Source organism: Silurus aristotelis (genome assembly GCF_946808225.1).
Source record: "Silurus aristotelis genome assembly, chromosome: 5".
NCBI lineage: Eukaryota > Metazoa > Chordata > Actinopteri > Siluriformes > Siluridae > Silurus > Silurus aristotelis.
This window is the reverse complement of record NC_139578.1, coordinates 8,648,924-8,665,532: the sequence shown is the minus strand read 5'-3', so window position 1 is coordinate 8,665,532 and position 16,609 is coordinate 8,648,924. Positions and strand designations below refer to the sequence as shown.

The window sequence follows — 16,609 nt, the reverse complement described above, 5'->3', positions numbered from 1 at the left end:
TTTTTTTTTACATACTTCCATAATTAATATATCCACTTTACTGTCTAAGTTTTAATTGGATATATTAGTTCTATTAATACTGGTACTGTGTTAACATGTTTTTCCTAACCACTCCTTTTTTTAATATATATTTGAGTATACTTAGATATAATGGACATAATGTTTCGTTTATAAGAGCAATATCTCTCTGTTTTTGCTCCACATTCTAGACGTGTAATGTCTCACAGAATACCAGGCGTCGGAAAACAGGAGTAAAACAAGGTGAGGTTTACTGATCTAAAACTTAAACACAGGAAAAAAAGGGAGTGCTGGAAATAATGAACTTAGCTGTAGCGAGCTTCTCGAGAAGGGTAATGAAGAATAAGGGACACAGCGGGGAGAACGCGGGATCCGTAGGAAGTCCATGTGATCTAAGGTATGTATACTGTAGATCGGATGCCGAGTGAAAGGGGAGAGGGATCTTTTAAAGGGTACTAATAAAGGGAAAAAAGGTACAGGTGGTTAATAGGAGTGAAAGGCTGAGTGGGAGTGTTCAGCGTTAGAGGGTGGCGTGGCTGCTATCGATTATTTTAGTAACCGAGTATTCTAACGATTATTCCATCGATAAATCGTTTAATTAGTAAAGAGCAATACTAAATAAAAGAGCAAAAATAAGACATAAAACGTGCTCCACTAACTACTCTACATGACCACTGCAGAGGGACTTATCGAATGCACTGTATATAAATAAAAATATTTAAAAAAAAATTCACACTACTTTAAAAATAGTTACTGCACTGTACTGTGTTTTCTAGCATCTTCTATGTTACCTGTTCAAAGTGCTCCAGAGTTTAGTGGGTGGTGCGTCAGTAAAAATGGTCCATGGGAAACACATTGCTCCATGTTTAGTTAAATGAACTAAATGAAAAGATTGTAAAATATTATAAAATATTTTTTGTAATTAAATTACTGGAGGAATCATCACAGCCCTAAACATGTAGAGTTCAAAAATTAGGTTGAGTTTTCCTAATGTTTACATCTAGATGTGTTAAAGAAAATGCCACCCATTTTTTAAGTGATCCAAAATACTGAACCATACATGTTACTGACAGGTGTTTATTTTCCCAGTATGCCTTGTTAGATTCATTGTTTGAACAATTAATAGCTTTGAGCATTAAGGTTCACCAGTGAAAACGTAATTTCTTATTAAAAAGGAAACGCCTACCATTTTAATACTTAGAAAAAGGGACAAATTAATCAGCGGCATTGCAAAGGCATTGGACATAGCCAAAACGACAATAAACCACCAGACATTAAACATCTTGGCCAACAAAAACAACAAGCAGCAAAATCCCCAACCACCTTCACAGGATAGGCTAAAGTTTTTACAATCCACTGTTCAGAGGAGAGAGAATAAATATAGATTCTATTACAAAATATATAAACCAGTCATTAGCAGTAAGAATACAAAGGCCAATTTATTAGCCACAATAAAAGACAGAGACGAGTCAAATAAGTTCTGGAACCAAAATTAACTTTGTTACCAAATTAGGGAAATGAAAGAAAAAGTATGAAGAAAGAAAGGATCTGCACATAATATAAAACATACAAGATCAAGCATGTAGATGTAGAATCATGGCATGGCTGCTTCTGCAACAGACTCAATAATCTTTATTGATGAAGTAAGTCATGATTGGAGCAGCAGAATTATTTTAGAAGTCTACAATTACATTCTGCCTGCTAAGTTTTAAGAGAAATACATTCAATCTAAATGGAAAGCACTTCATTATGCAGCAAGTCAATGACCCAAAACCAGAGATGGCAAGAGTACACACAGATTACACAAGTAGAAGTACAGATACTCATGTTTTAAAAGACTCTGGTAAAATCTACACTTAGTTAACACTAACACTGAAGTTAAAGTAAAGAGGTTTGGGGTTGGACTTTACTACTACCTGTTTTATTGTCACACTGGTAACTGGACCTCATGAATGTATCCAGGCTAAACAACCCCACTTAGAATACAAGCAGACTAAAGGTGAGGATGATCAAGTGATCATGAATATCTCTGTTCTCAGTCATGTTTACGTCGCTGACTCCCTCTATATCATTCACGTTAGCCAAACTTCTTGTTGCCTTGCTAATTGTTAGCTTTGTAGGCTAGCCTACAGCTGTGATGCGTAATAGCCAGGAAACAAATAAACCAGTGGGAGTTTGAAAAAGCCACACAATGACAAGAAATACTGTAGATTGATGCGCAGAAAACGTCACAAAATGAGAAGAAAAACATCGATCAGTGGTCACCAAATAAATAAAAACTAAATTAACGAGCCTGGTTTGAAAATACAAGAAGTAGAAAATACAGATATTTGTGTAAAAATTTAATAATTGAAAGAAAAACGTTTTCTAAAAAAATAAATAGTGAAGTAAAGAACTGATACCAGAAAAATCTACTTAAGTACAGTAAAAAAAAAGGTATTTGTACTTCATTACTTCCCATCTCTGCCAAAAACACACTGCCAAAAAAACAAAAGGAAAAAAGTCAGAGGAAAAAAGTGGAAGGATTTAGACTGGCTCAGTTGATCCCCAGACTACGCATGCATCTTACTTCCTGAAGAGGAGACTGAAGAGAGAAACTCTCCAAAACAACTATTAAAAGAAGTAAGAGCATCATAAAAAAAGAACGCAGTGGTTTGATGATGTCAGAGGGTTGATGGCTTGATGCAGCTATTTCAAGCTGTCACATATTTCCCCCTCATGCAAATAGCTGCATGCTGTGGCTCTCAGAGCGCATAGCAGCATAACAGCACCATGGCACCTATTACCCTACATCTCCTCATGCCTTGCCATACTGGTTTATATCCCTAGTGTGTCATAAGTACTTCAGCTTTACTGTTGTCAGCTTGTTCCTAATTATTTTGTGTATTTAAACCATTGTTTTTCTTTGTTTTTACCGCAAAGCAAATACTCATTATCAAACCTTAGTATTGTTATTGTCTTCCTGGTTTTCAATTCTTTTTGGTTTTCATATTGCCTGACTAGTTCTTAAAATTTGGTCATTGATTGATTAAAGCCTGTTATCTAACTATGCACTTGTCTAACATTTTGGATTTCTACGCATGTTGGAGCCCTAAATCTGCAGTTTTTCTGCATTTGTGCCTTTTACTGACAGAATACTGTTTTTTTTGGATGCTGTAAGAAAAACAATATAGGCCAAATGGTGGGAAAACCAATCCAGCATTTGACTCAATACAATTCTCCTAATTTAATCTCATAGACAACCCAGTTACCTGTAAGGGTGCTGAATTTCCTCCAGATACATTTCTTTTAGATCAATCCAGTTAGATATTTTTTAAGAGTCTGCAAGTCTGCAAAAGCCATGGCCAGTCAACTGACTATTAGCTGCTTTATGAGGATAAGGCTAAACACAAAGCTGGGAAGTGATAATATTTACCATTGCACCACTATCCCACACATATAGAATAATGCCTAAACAAACTTTCACCTTAAATAACTCTATTTGGAATATTACATTTAAAAGATACAAACTTAAAAAGCAATGCCAGTGTAAACAAACTATTAGGTAATAAGGGTTTATTGTTAATTAAAAAAACAAGGTTTCATACAATGTGATGATGTCCCAAAGATGACGTTAATATCTGGCAAGTCATAAGTTAAAATGTCAAGCTTTGAAGCTTAGTCCTCTTCCAGATGGATCAACATGTCCATTCAAATGCTGGCACCTAATTTACAATCCTAACAGGAAGATCACAGACACTTAGTTTTATCATGATTTCTTAGCTCTGAAGTCAACAAACCACATACACAATGTAAATATGCATGGAAAAACATATAACCAACTTTTTTTTTTTTTTTAATAAACAACCACATTTATATGATTTAAAAATGTTCAGTCTGAAAACACTAAAAGACAGAATTTCCAACTATCGTTGGCCCGGCGTTCTGTGGCGTTCTGCTTTGTCTTTATTATTAAATAAGCTACAAACAATTAATCAAACAACACTGACTTCATTAGGAAGCCAGTAAGGTCATGAATAAATGTGTGCACGTGAAGCAGTTCCCAATGGAATATATTAATCAAAACATTAAGAAGTGGCCCAGCTCCACTGTGATTAAAATGTGGCCTTCCACATGCTTCATTGACAAATCAATACAGAATTCAATTTTTAATTATTATGTGGTGACAGCAATCAATTCAGAAATTATGTCAGTAACTACTTCCTAACCAAACAAAACTGTTGCCTAAATACTTTGTAATTTAATCTCATTTTGGGAACAAAAACAGATTAGTGCTGACAAGACGTGCAGAATTAAACATCCTCCAAACGCAGGAATTTAATAATGAGGGCAAATGAACTTAGAAACACTAATAAAGTTATTAAGATTAATAACATTTATTTTAAATTTTAATCTGATCATAGTAATCAGGAGTGGAAAAAAATACTAAAAGTTTGTGGAAACCTGACCATGACACCATAATCTCAAATCCTCTGGGAAGTATATATTTTTAAGTGTGGATGTACATTTTTGTGCTCATTGACCCAAAAAAACAGTAGTGAGGTCATGCACTGGTGTTGGGTAAGGAGGCCATTGTTTTCTGTTTTCTTACAACTTTGTAGCAACTGTTTGTGGAACAGTTTTAATGTGATGGTCAGGTGTGATATAAGGTATTGAAATGAAACATTCATTTTGTCACTGCATTGATGTTTTATTCAGCTCAGGGCCGCAGTGGATCATGGTTACACAGAGAGCAGACTAAATACACTCTAAATGGGATGCCAGTTGATGGTAGAGCACCATGCACACATGCATTATACACTAATTTCCTAATAGGGGAAGTTGATTTTAGCTAATCCACTTGTGGTTTGGGGCAGTGAGTATGTCATTTAGACACAAGCAGAACATGAAAAATCTCATACACATCCACATATAAGCTCATAAGCTCAAAGGAAGCACCTAGGTTTAGGTTGTCTGCCATGTTTCTGGATTTTAGGTAACATAACAACCTGCATTGTTTGTTCCTATTAACTTCACAAGAGATGAAAAAATGTCTCCAGGTTACGTATGTAACCCTGGTTCCCCGCCAGAACGAGGTGCTGCGTTAACAACGCGTTGTCCACACTAATTCACGTGTGTAATTTGTCCAATGAAAAAGCGTGATGTCACCCACGGGGAAAAAAAAGGTTGAGTGTGCTCTGACCTCGAAAGGAGCAGGGCAACCAGAGGACTCGTAGAAGGATGCAATTGCATGCACCATCCATCTGCTAAGCGTCTGCTTGTTCATAGGGAGGCCTTTACTCGGATGAAGGGTTGAGTGCGCTCTGCCCCTGAAAGGAGCAGGGCGACCAGAGGACTCGTAGGAGGATGCAATTGCATCCACAATCCATCTGCTATGTGTCTGCTTGTTCACAGGGAGACCTCTCCTCGGAGGGTCATAGCAGATAAAAAGTTGTTTCGACTTCCTCCACAGACTCGTTATGTGGACGTAAATGTCCAGTGCTTGCACCGGACACAGCCGGTTTAGCTTTTCCTGCTCTGGGGCCTGAAAATGAGAAGGATGGAATGCCTGGAGGCAGGTCGTGGGATGACCAATGGCACCTCAGGGACGTACCACATTCTGGTGTACTGGCCATGCCTGGATTGAACACCTGAAATTAGGGGGCCACAGAGAGGGCATGATACGCTAAAAAGGCAGATGCGTAGACTTTACGGGTGGTTCAACCCAACCCTTTATCAAACTGTTCTTGAAGGAATTCAAGCAATAAACCAAACAAGCAGTTAACACGATCCAAATGGTGCTGATCGCATTATAAACATAACAGGCACCATCTAGCGGCATATGGTCGAATCCTTTGGATGTTGTAGAGAAGAAATCGACACTAACAAGCCACATCCATAGTTACCCCATGGTTACGAGCAGTGGCTGAAGGGGAGAGCAGAGAGTCATGAAGAGTTAAGGCATCTAAAGCACGTAGGGTTAGCCGCATGACCTTGATTGTACAGAGCGGATTGCCCCTTCGAGAGAACCCTCGGGTCCTGAGCAACCACTGAAGGGGTCTTATGTGCAGGAGGCCGAATAGAACCACATTAGATGCTGCTGCCATTAACCCCAGCAGTCTTTTAAACTGCTTGACAGTGAGTGACTGTCCTTCTCTGACCCTCCTGACGGCTGTAAGGATGCCCACCAGTGCTGATGTGTTACAAAGGGCCTTCGTGGGCAGTTTCGGGGTCTTGAGGGACGATACGACACCTGGGGAGAGATAGCTGTCTAGCGTCTCTTCAACCCGGGGCACCGACCTATAACCACACTCTTTTAGTCCCACTACGTTGGAGTACAATGCGGATTAGGAACTGAAAAGGTGGGCCGAATACAACTTAGCCAGGACCTGGACACCTTGTAAAGCTTACTGGACAGAGCAGCTTTCTGTTCATTAGCCAGCTGATCTATATATAACTGGTCTACAGCACGGGTCACAAACTCCATAAGCTACTCAACCTCTGGCTCCTCAGAGGAAAAGGAGAGGAGCTAAATGCTCTTGCCGCAAGCGGAAGAAACCGCCGGGTGAGGCAAAAACAAGGGACAAGCCCGTCTCAAAACCCTCTGCTAGGTCCATCTGCGAGCCTCAGCGAGCACCCTCCTCTAAGAGTGACCACTGGGAGTGGAGCGTTCGCAAGGACATGTGAGCACAATCTGTCCCCCAGGTATCCCCCCTGTAATACAGCGGTGGCAAGAAGGAACACACAGCTGGAAAGTGTGATTAGTTTTCTAGCTTGCCTTCATTTTCTTTTTATATATATTCTTGGACATTTACCACTTACCAAGGGACAAAGCAGACAGAGTATTTCATAAACAAACAGAAGCTAGTGCCGGCTTGACTCCATGTGCTTTTATAGCTTCCTGGTAGTGATGTTACCCCGTCGGTGATGCCGCGCTTTTCCATTAAACGGATTTCACACGTGATGCAAAGCGGGGACAATGCAGAAGAATTCCCAAAGCTATGTTGGCGCAGCTCGAGTGGGGGAGTGGGGCAACAACGTTTCATAGCTCAAATGTTTATTCCTTATTTATTTTTATGTAACCCTACAAAAGTTGCTGCTCGTTTACCCATTGATATTACCGACCAGTAGTTTAATATAATGTGTTTGACAGAAAAGTGGATTAAACCGAATGAATATGTAGCATTAAATGAAGGGAGTCCTCCTGGGTAAAGTTACATACACCAGCCCCATCTAAATGGCAGAGGAGGTGGAGTCGCAGCTATTTATAATAATAATCTAAACGTCACACAAAAGACTAGACACAAATGTAAAACATTTGAAGTTCTTTACACCAGCATAAAATATTCAGTGTCCGAAAGCAGGTCCAGTCAGTCAATTCCACTAATTATTATTTATAGACCCGCAGGGGCCTACTCTAATTTTCTCATAGAATTTGCAGATTTCATCACAAATTTAGCTACTTCTTTAGACAAAGCATTAATTATTGGAGACTTTAATATTCATTTTGATAATCAGGAAGACTCCTTAAGAGCAGCAGTTGTGTCCATTCTAGAGTCAGTTGGAATTAATCAGAATGTTATAGGACCCACTCATAGTGGTGGACACACTCTCGATTTGTTGTTAACATTTGGATTAAAAATAAAAAACTTAGTCATAATTCCAGCTGAAGCTATTTCAGACCATTATCTCATCTCTTTTAAAATCTGCCTCAGTCATTGCATTTCTACCTCACCACGTTACCGTGTTAAACGTACTTTCACGTCAGCTACAGCAGCGAGTTTTATCCATAATCTTCCAGAAATTACGATATTGGATAGATCTCCATCTGACCCCGCAGAGCTCGACTGGGCCACTGAATACCTAGAATCAACGTTACGTTACACTCTAGATGATGTAGCTCCCCTTAAGACCAAAATGATCAGGGAGAAAAAATTTGTACAGTGGTATAATGATCATACACACACCTTAAAACAGACCACTCGGAAATTAGAACGTAAATGGCGTCAAACAAAATTAAAAGTATTTCAAATAGCATGGAAGGAGAGCCTCCTAAATTATAGAAAATCTCTTAGTGCTGCTAGATCAGCATATTTCTCCACCCTCATAGAAAATAACAAGCATAATCCTAGATTTTTATTCAGCACGGTAGCAAAATTAACAGGGAATAAAAGCACTGCCCTCCCTAACATGCACACCATCATTAGGTGGTAATAATTTCATGAACTTTTTTAATAATAAAATGAAAAACATCAGGCAAGAAATCCAGACGGTTAATATAAATCCAAATTATTTTACAAGTAACCCTGTAGACAGCACCGTAATTAAAGCAGACAATCAACTACAAAGCTTCACTCCCATTCATGAGAATGACTTAATTTCATTAATTTCCTCATCAAAATCATCAACCTGCATTCTCGATCCCTTGCCTACAAGTTTCTTTAAACAGATAACTCCAGAGTGAATTGAACCTGTTTTAAAAATAATAAACTCTTCCATTAGCACTTGTTTGGTACCAAAATCCTTCAAACTGGCAGTTATCCACCCCCTTATTAAGAAACCTGACCTTGACCCATGTCAGCTGTCCAACTACAGACCAATATCAAATCTCCCCTTTATATCCAAAATTTTAGAAAAGGTTGTAGCACAGCAGTTATGCTCACACCTGCTTATGAATAACATTTTTGAAATGTATCAGTCAGGATTTCGGCCTCATCATAGCACAGAGACAGCGCTAGTTAAGGTGGTAAATGACCTGTTATTGGCCCCTGTTCAGGGTTTTGTCTCCTTACTTGTTTTGCTCGACCTTAGTGCAGCTTTTGACACCATTGATCACACTATAGTACTTGCTAGACTTGAGAACGTTGTTGGAATAAAAGGAACAGCTCTCTCCTGGCTCAGGTCTTATTTGACTGATCGCTATCAGTTTGTTGATGTAAATGGTGAGTTCTCCACACTCTATGAGGTAAAGTTTGGTGTTCCTCAAGGATCTGTCTTAGGCCCTCTGCTTTTCTCTTTATATATGCTGCCTCTTGGTGAAATTATTCATAAACATGTGATTCGCTTCCATTGCTATGCTGATGATACACAGCTGTATATTTCAGCAAAGCCAGATGAGAGAGATCAGCTTAACAATATTGAGAAGTGTGTAAAGGACATTAGACAGTGGATGCTTAATAACTTTCTTCTGCTCAACTCAGATAAGACGGAAGTACTTTTACCAGGACCACATGCAGCTAGAAGTAAACTTTCCGATTACGTAGCATCTCTGGATGGTGTTTCTGTTTCAGCATGTACGGCTGTCAAAGACCTTGGTGTAATTATTGACCCTAGTCTTCCTTTGAGTCTCACGTGAATAATATCACCAGGATCGCCTTCTTTCACCTTAGAAATATTGCTCAAATTAGAAATATGATGTCGTTACAGGATGCAGAAAAACTAATTTATGCTTTTGTAACATCTAGATTAGACTACTGTAATGCTTTACTGTCTGGGTGTGCAAATAAGTGAATCAATAAGCTTCAGTTAGTTCAGAATGCAGCAGCAAGAGTCCTCACTAGATCTAGGAAATATGACCACATCACCCCTGTTTTAATCAGTCTACACTGGCTCCCAATCAAATCTCGCATTGATTATAAAATACTACTAATGACGTATAAAGCACTTAACGGTCTCGCACCGCAGTATCTGAGTGAACTTCTGTACCAGTATGATCCTCCACGCCTACTTAGATCAAAAGGTGCAGGCTATCTGTTGGTTCCTCAAATAATGAAGACTACAGCAAGGGGCAGATCTTTCTCTTATAAAGCCCCACAGTTATGGAACAGCCTTCCAAACAGTGTTCGGGACTCAGACACAGTCTCAGTGTTCAAGTTAAGGTTGAAAACACATTTATTTAGTCAAGCCTTTGATCGGTAGATTTTTTCTTTAGGTAAAGGCTCAGATCTGGAGGGAACATGGATATAGAGTGTTTGGTGAACTGGGATATTTGTATGCTGTCGTCCCCTCACATTCACACGTGAACACGTGAAGGTTTGTTGACGGTGGTGTGGTGGGTCATCTCTTATCCCAGAGATCCCTCATGTCTGTGTTACCTTCTGGTTCTCCCTTTTAGTTATGCTGCCATAGCGAGTCTTGCCGGAGTCCAAACTGCACAGTGACATTAACTTTCATACAACAATAAGAACACTTCATAATCCATATCCTTCCATATCCACCCTCTTCTCTCTCTCTCTCTCTCTCTCTCTCTCTCTCTCTCTCTCTCTCTCTCTCTCTCTCTCTCTCTCTCTCTCTCTCTCTCTCTCTCTCTCTCTCTCTCTCTCTCTCTCGAGTTAAACATGCTCCTGAGGTTCCAGTGACCACTGTTTCTGCCCCTCTTCCCTCCGTAGATCTTCCCACTTCGTCCTGGCCTGCCTCTTGATAGTGTTCTCTTCAACTGGAGGTCACTCTGTGCAGCTTGGGACGGTTTCTCATCAACGCCTTGGGTGGTTCCATGAAATTCCGGAGTAAGAACGTGAGCTTTGAGGATGGATTGGACTGTAGTTAATGTCAACAGTCTGCTACACTGACTCAGGAATACAGTTCGCTTCCGATCACCATCACTGTACCCCGCAACATTGTATATCTGCTTCAAATGGACATTCTTTGCAACCCAGATGAGGATGGGTTCCCTCTTGAGTCTGGTTCCTCTCAAGGTTTCTTCCTTATGCCATCTCGGGGAGTTTTTCCTTGCCACAGTTGCTCATCAGGGACAAACTTACTTACAAAGAACATATTTACTTTTAATCACCACATTATCTGTGTAAAGCTGCTTTATAATGGAATAGCCAGAATAGAATAGCCTTTATTTGTCACATATACATTACAGCACAGTGAAATGTTGTTCTTCGCATATCCCAGCTTGCTTGGAAGCTGGGGTCAGAGCGCAGGGTCGGCCATGATACAGCGCCCCTGGAGCACACAGAGGGTTAAGGGCCTTGCTCAAGGGCCCAAGAGTGGCAGCTTGGCAATACCGGGGCTTAAACCCCCGACCTTCCGATCAGTAATCCAGCGCCTTAACCACTGGAGCCACCACTCCCCACAATGTTCATTGTTAAAAGCGCTATACAAATAAAATTGAATTGAATTGAATTGATATCCATCAACCTGACTAAACCAAAATTTAACAGCCAAAACTAAAAAATCTGGTAACTCTTTATTTTGATTGTCTGTCTACATGAAAGTTGAGTTGAATTTTGAAAGGACTACCTATTAGAGATTTGCATCTCCATAACTAAGCCCAATGCGATTCGCATCTCGGAGCATAGCCAATGTGCTTGAATTGAGGGGGGCTGGGTGGATCCGGGACTCCCCATTAGGCATTAGGTAATCTCCCCATGGCAAGTAAAAAATAGACTTGGGGGGTCCCAAGATTATTTTAGTAAAAGAAATATAAATTACACAACAACTGGGGACTCCCCATAAGACTCAATTCGAGCACTGACCAATGCTACAATATTAAAGATACATATGAAGCAGCTACCGATGTGATGAGATACGATTCATCCCTATTTGGCTGCAGTGCGATCTGTTTTCGATTTGAATAAATACAATGCAATTCAATGCAATACATCGCAATCAAAACAATATGATGCTCCACAGTTCAATATAATACAGATAGTTTTATACTCTTTTATTTCTTTGGTTCAGACAGACAGCAAATCATACATTTACTTAAGTGTCTTCTGACTTCTGACTAAAAGAAAACCAGAGGATCTTTTTCTGTTCTGATTCCAGAAAGATGCAGTTCTGCCTCTGCCTTGTAAATCTATATTCTATGTGACTCTCATGACATGCCTCAGTCTCTGTGGTGTTGAGATATGATTTAAAAAAAGTATAGCGCATCTACTACTAAGGATGCATATGCAATGCACATGGTGTTATACGTAAGCTTCACATTTTCACCCTGTGAGCATTCATGGCATCTTGTCTTTCTGCCGATTGGTTTATCACCACTGCAGTTGGGACACCGACAAGGAGCTCGGGAGATCACGACACTTGTTTACTGAAACATTGTGAGGTGAAAATCATACATTAGCCTTAGTGGATTAAACAGTGCACCTTATTTCTCCCTCTACACTCTCACAAATCCCAGACTCTTCTCTTCCATGGATTCCAAATCAAATGTATTATATCCAGCGAATTATATCTTTTGAAGTTGAAGGACATCATTTATAACCTTCAATTTTACTCCCAACATATAAATAAATAGTTTTTTACCTATGCAAAAATGTTAAAAACAATGCATCGTAATACAAATACCAACTTGTTTCCGATGCACACTTTAAATTGATGCATCACATCATAAACTTTTATGCTGATCTACCTCTGAATCTTACCATCTCTACTACCTATACATCTATTTTTTTGCACACAAAAATACAGGTCTATAAATCATATTCTACACACCAACTGCCATATACTGAACCATTAATCAAGTTGTAACAAGGGGGATTATACAGTTACTAAACATGAATAACCACAACATGTTAACAACTTACTTTTTAATACTTGACACTCAATAGTTATTTGACTGACCCGCCACTTTATTCTTTTATCTTAATTTTTCAATCTCAGATGCAGAATCTCCCTGTCCAGCCACCTTTATCTCAATCTCTATCATCTTTTACTGTGTCAGTCTATGCCACTAATCTGGTTTCTGCTGCTGATCATTTCCAGGCTAAACCTCAGACCCTGCTTATGGCATGCCTATGTTGCAATCTGAGCTCTATCGCCTGACCTGTCCTAATCCCATATAGTAACACAATTGCTTCTCAAAGTAAACTATTCCATGCTACAGATAGTGTAAATAGGTTTTGTTAAAGCTTTTCTCAGTGCACATTTAGGGGCCAATTTATTTTGTACCCCTACCTTGTAACAACCCTAACTGGCCAATAGGCATTTATACAAGTATGCAAGAATACTTTAATGGGAACACAATGTGCCCAATCGTGCCCAATGTGCCCAATTTTTTGGGTAGCAAATTTGTCATTTGTCAGAGCAACTACATTGACATTGTAGTGACATGGTACTCTGTGTTGCCCTAGTTTGAGTGTGTTAGGTGCACTAGTGACACACCTCAATGATATTCTTGGGTTAGGCATAATCTTTTAAAAAACAAAGGCTTGCATTTATAAGATAATCACCAGTAGAGAAAAAAAAAAAAAAAAAAAAATCACATAAAATACTCACTATAGCTTATAGTGTACTATACTATATATCATGCCTAATAAAGTCGCAAGTCAGTAGATACAATGTATAAATTACAACTCTAATAAAATCAATTATTCTGACTGATTCGCTTTATTCTATAATGTGATAGTTGTGGTCTCTTCAAAGATGTTGATCCATAGGACAATAGCTCTCACTGAATATTTTGAGGAGCAAATTATATATACATATATACAGCCCATGGTGACATAATATAGTTACTTGATATTTTACCTTTTTTTATTTGGCACCTAAAAAGAAGCATCATCCGGTAAACACTGGTTATTTGCTAGTAACGAAACAAAATAAATATCTTTTGGCAGTGGGGGAAATACTTTTTAAAGTTTTTCAAGCATTTTAAAACACATACTATATGTGACAATACCTAATACAAGACTTAATCTCTCCAGACTGCCCAAACAAATATATACATATTTTGTTATCCAAAATAACTGCTAACAAAGTTGAGACCATGTCCTGTGTCTCAGGAAGTTATTGCTATTGCAACACACGGAAGGGAGGGTCTTTCCTGCATTTTGGGTTTTGTTCAAAAGGAATGTAATGCAATCTAACAATGCATGGATTAACAAAAGCGAATTTCATGCCAATGCAGAGTTACAGCAAAATGCATTCACAGAAAAACACAAACAAATGCTTTTTGTTGAGATTCTAATATACTTGAAAAAAAAAAAGATTAATAAATTCTAGGTATACATAGATTACAGGGACAATCACGTACCTATAGGACTGATATGGATGAACAGCAAGCTTACCTAAGACGTGCCTCTTCTGTCTTACGCAGCTGCATGTCTCTCTGCACCACCTCTAGCACATGCTCTGCTTCGTCCTCTGTCAGATTTGACATGTCTAGCTTGCAACCCATTTCTCTTATCTTTGTGATGTCTGGTTAGAAAAACACATATACACAAACATAATTAGATTTTGTCTCTCCATATCTATTTTGGAGCGATCAGACTTTGAGGTAGACATTTCTTAATGCCTGTCCAAATACTATTATTTATGTTTAATCTTTCTTCATATATTATCACAATGCTGTATTTACAAAACAACTCCATCTGCACATGCATCGTTTATAGCGCTGTATTTTTCCAGAAAAGAACATTAATTTAAAAGGAACACTGCATTCCCCCTACCACACAATATATCTTCTAGTCTATAAAACATTATTAACTTGGCAATTCATTTTCATTATAATAAGTACTTATATTTATGAGCAACATGACTAATAGCCAACAATTTGCGCATATATATATATATATATATATATATATATATATATATATATATATATATATATATATATATATATATATATATATAAAAATATAAAATCACATTTGCATTAAAATAACTATTCTATGCAAATGCAAATATAACTAATTTGATGGGGGAAAAAACCCATGATGTATTGCTTTTCAATAAAAGATTGCTGGTGAACTAAATTGTGATAAATTCCTGTTGCTGGTATGTGATATTTAGTGCTGCCTGGCCAGAATAAGACAGCAAGAAAAGTGTAGCTATACTCAATATTGGCAAGGTTGTGTTTTGCATTCATTCATCTTAAAATGTCAAAAACCTCTTGACAAACCAATGAAAGCGGTTGGCCTGGTTTGTAAGGTGCCCACTAAAAAAAATCTATCTATGAGTTGTTCACTGTACCAGTGGAAGCTTCACCGTTGGTGAGGGTCTCACCCTCAGCATGATGGGCACAGCATGTAGTGAGCCAAAGTGGGAGCAAATACAAATCCAAACACCACTCATGCCTGAGCTACTTATGTAACTGCATTAAGTCAAGGATTTGTGGGAAACCGTTCACAGAGCTTATAAACACACAATAACTAGCATTCAAGACTTAACTGAATAGCATTTACAATATGATTGACAGTCTGGAGTACAATACTGTTTATTATTACTTGTAGTCTTTTTTTTTTCAGCAAATTATCATATGCATACTATAATACTGATAAACTGTTATAAATATACTTTGCTGAACATTTAACCCTTAAATGCTTAGTTGTATAAATGATATAAATGTAATTTGATCTGGACACAGGCATCTGATAAATGCTAAGTAAATAAGATTCCCAGCATAACAGTCTGACTAAATAATGAGGGCCAAAAAAACAAAAGCACAACAGACAGAGTCTAGAAGGTACTGTAAGGTTTACTGGTCATGGAAAGCAAATATTATAAAAGCAAACACTTATACCAAGAAACAACTATTTTCTAATAAAATAATGGTGGTCAATCAGAATTAACTTTTCTTTAATATCCTATCCAAGCATGGATACTTCGCATGCGATGTGACTTTGAAAAGCTTATTAATTTGTGGGATGGCACGCGCTAGTGTGCTGCCCTGCTGTGTGTACTGTTATAGCTTAATTAAACAAGCTTTGATTATTAGATGTCCATGTACAGATTAGTGTGCATAATTATAGCAAGCAACAGATCTATACAGAACTCAACATCTCTTTTATATATATATAATATATATATATATATATATATATATATATATATATGCATGCATTTCACACACATATATATAGATTTTTTTCTTTTTTTGTGTATATATTAATACATACACACATATATATATATATACACACACACACACACACACACACACACACACACACACACACACACACACACACACACACACACACATGCATTTTACAGAACTGTAAGGTAATAAAGAATAAAGTAATAAATATTAAAAGCGTTAGACAAATGTAACAGTTGGAACTGATAACAAATAGAGGTTCAGACGGAGGAGCGTGGCTGCTGCTTACCGGCTTCTCTCGCCGCGTTCTCGTGCCAAAACATCGGAATTGAAAATAAATGATAAATGCATATATATAGATATAGATATATAGGTAGAGAATTAAGAAAGCTGTCAAAACAGCGTTAGTCGTCTGTTCTGAAAAGCCGCCATATGTTCAGTTAAAAAGACGGAAGCATCAGCCGGTTGGTTTTTTCCCCCGGATGAATGCAGCTCGTGCATGTAGTGTGTAAAGAGCCGGTGTGAGACTGCTGAACCTGGGCACCGAGGTAACTGTCACGTGGCTCAAAATGTGCCCCATGCACAACTAGGCAACAGATTCAGCGCTGTTTGTTGACACGACTTGTTTTTACAGTTCCCAAACTTTTTAGTCAATTACTATGCTAAATGTTTTCTGCCAGAAAAAGGGCACACTGATGACCTCCCGAAGTCTTTTTGATGAAAGAAAGAAAGAAAGAAAGAAAGAAAGAAAGAAAGAAAGAAAGAAAGAAAGAAAGAAAGAAAGAAAGAAAGAAAGAAAGAAAGATTTAATATTTCCAACATCTTCATCTGAGAAAT

The 16,609-nt window shown here is 38.2% G+C and overlaps 1 protein-coding gene across 6 annotated transcripts in view; it reads right to left on the bottom strand.

Annotated features, from left to right (window-relative positions):
• The window catches only part of myripa (myosin VIIA and Rab interacting protein a), a 33,244-nt gene extending 16,931 nt beyond the window's left edge, over positions 1–16,313 (bottom strand). For 3 of the 6 annotated variants that reach the window (XM_083541665.1, XM_083541666.1, XM_083541667.1), the window contains exons 1-2: positions 16,062–16,310; positions 14,019–14,148 (exon numbers count right to left, since the gene is read on the bottom strand). In XM_083541665.1, coding sequence (XP_083397791.1) covers positions 14,019–14,148; positions 16,062–16,095 — 164 coding nt within the window. In that variant the 5' untranslated portion in view covers positions 16,096–16,310. Of the gene's footprint in view, positions 1–14,018; positions 14,149–16,061 lie in introns of all 6 variants that reach the window. The other 3 variants (XM_083541663.1, XM_083541662.1, XM_083541664.1) reach the window with 3 other exon arrangements.
• Positions 16,314–16,609: the final 296 nt, after the last annotated feature.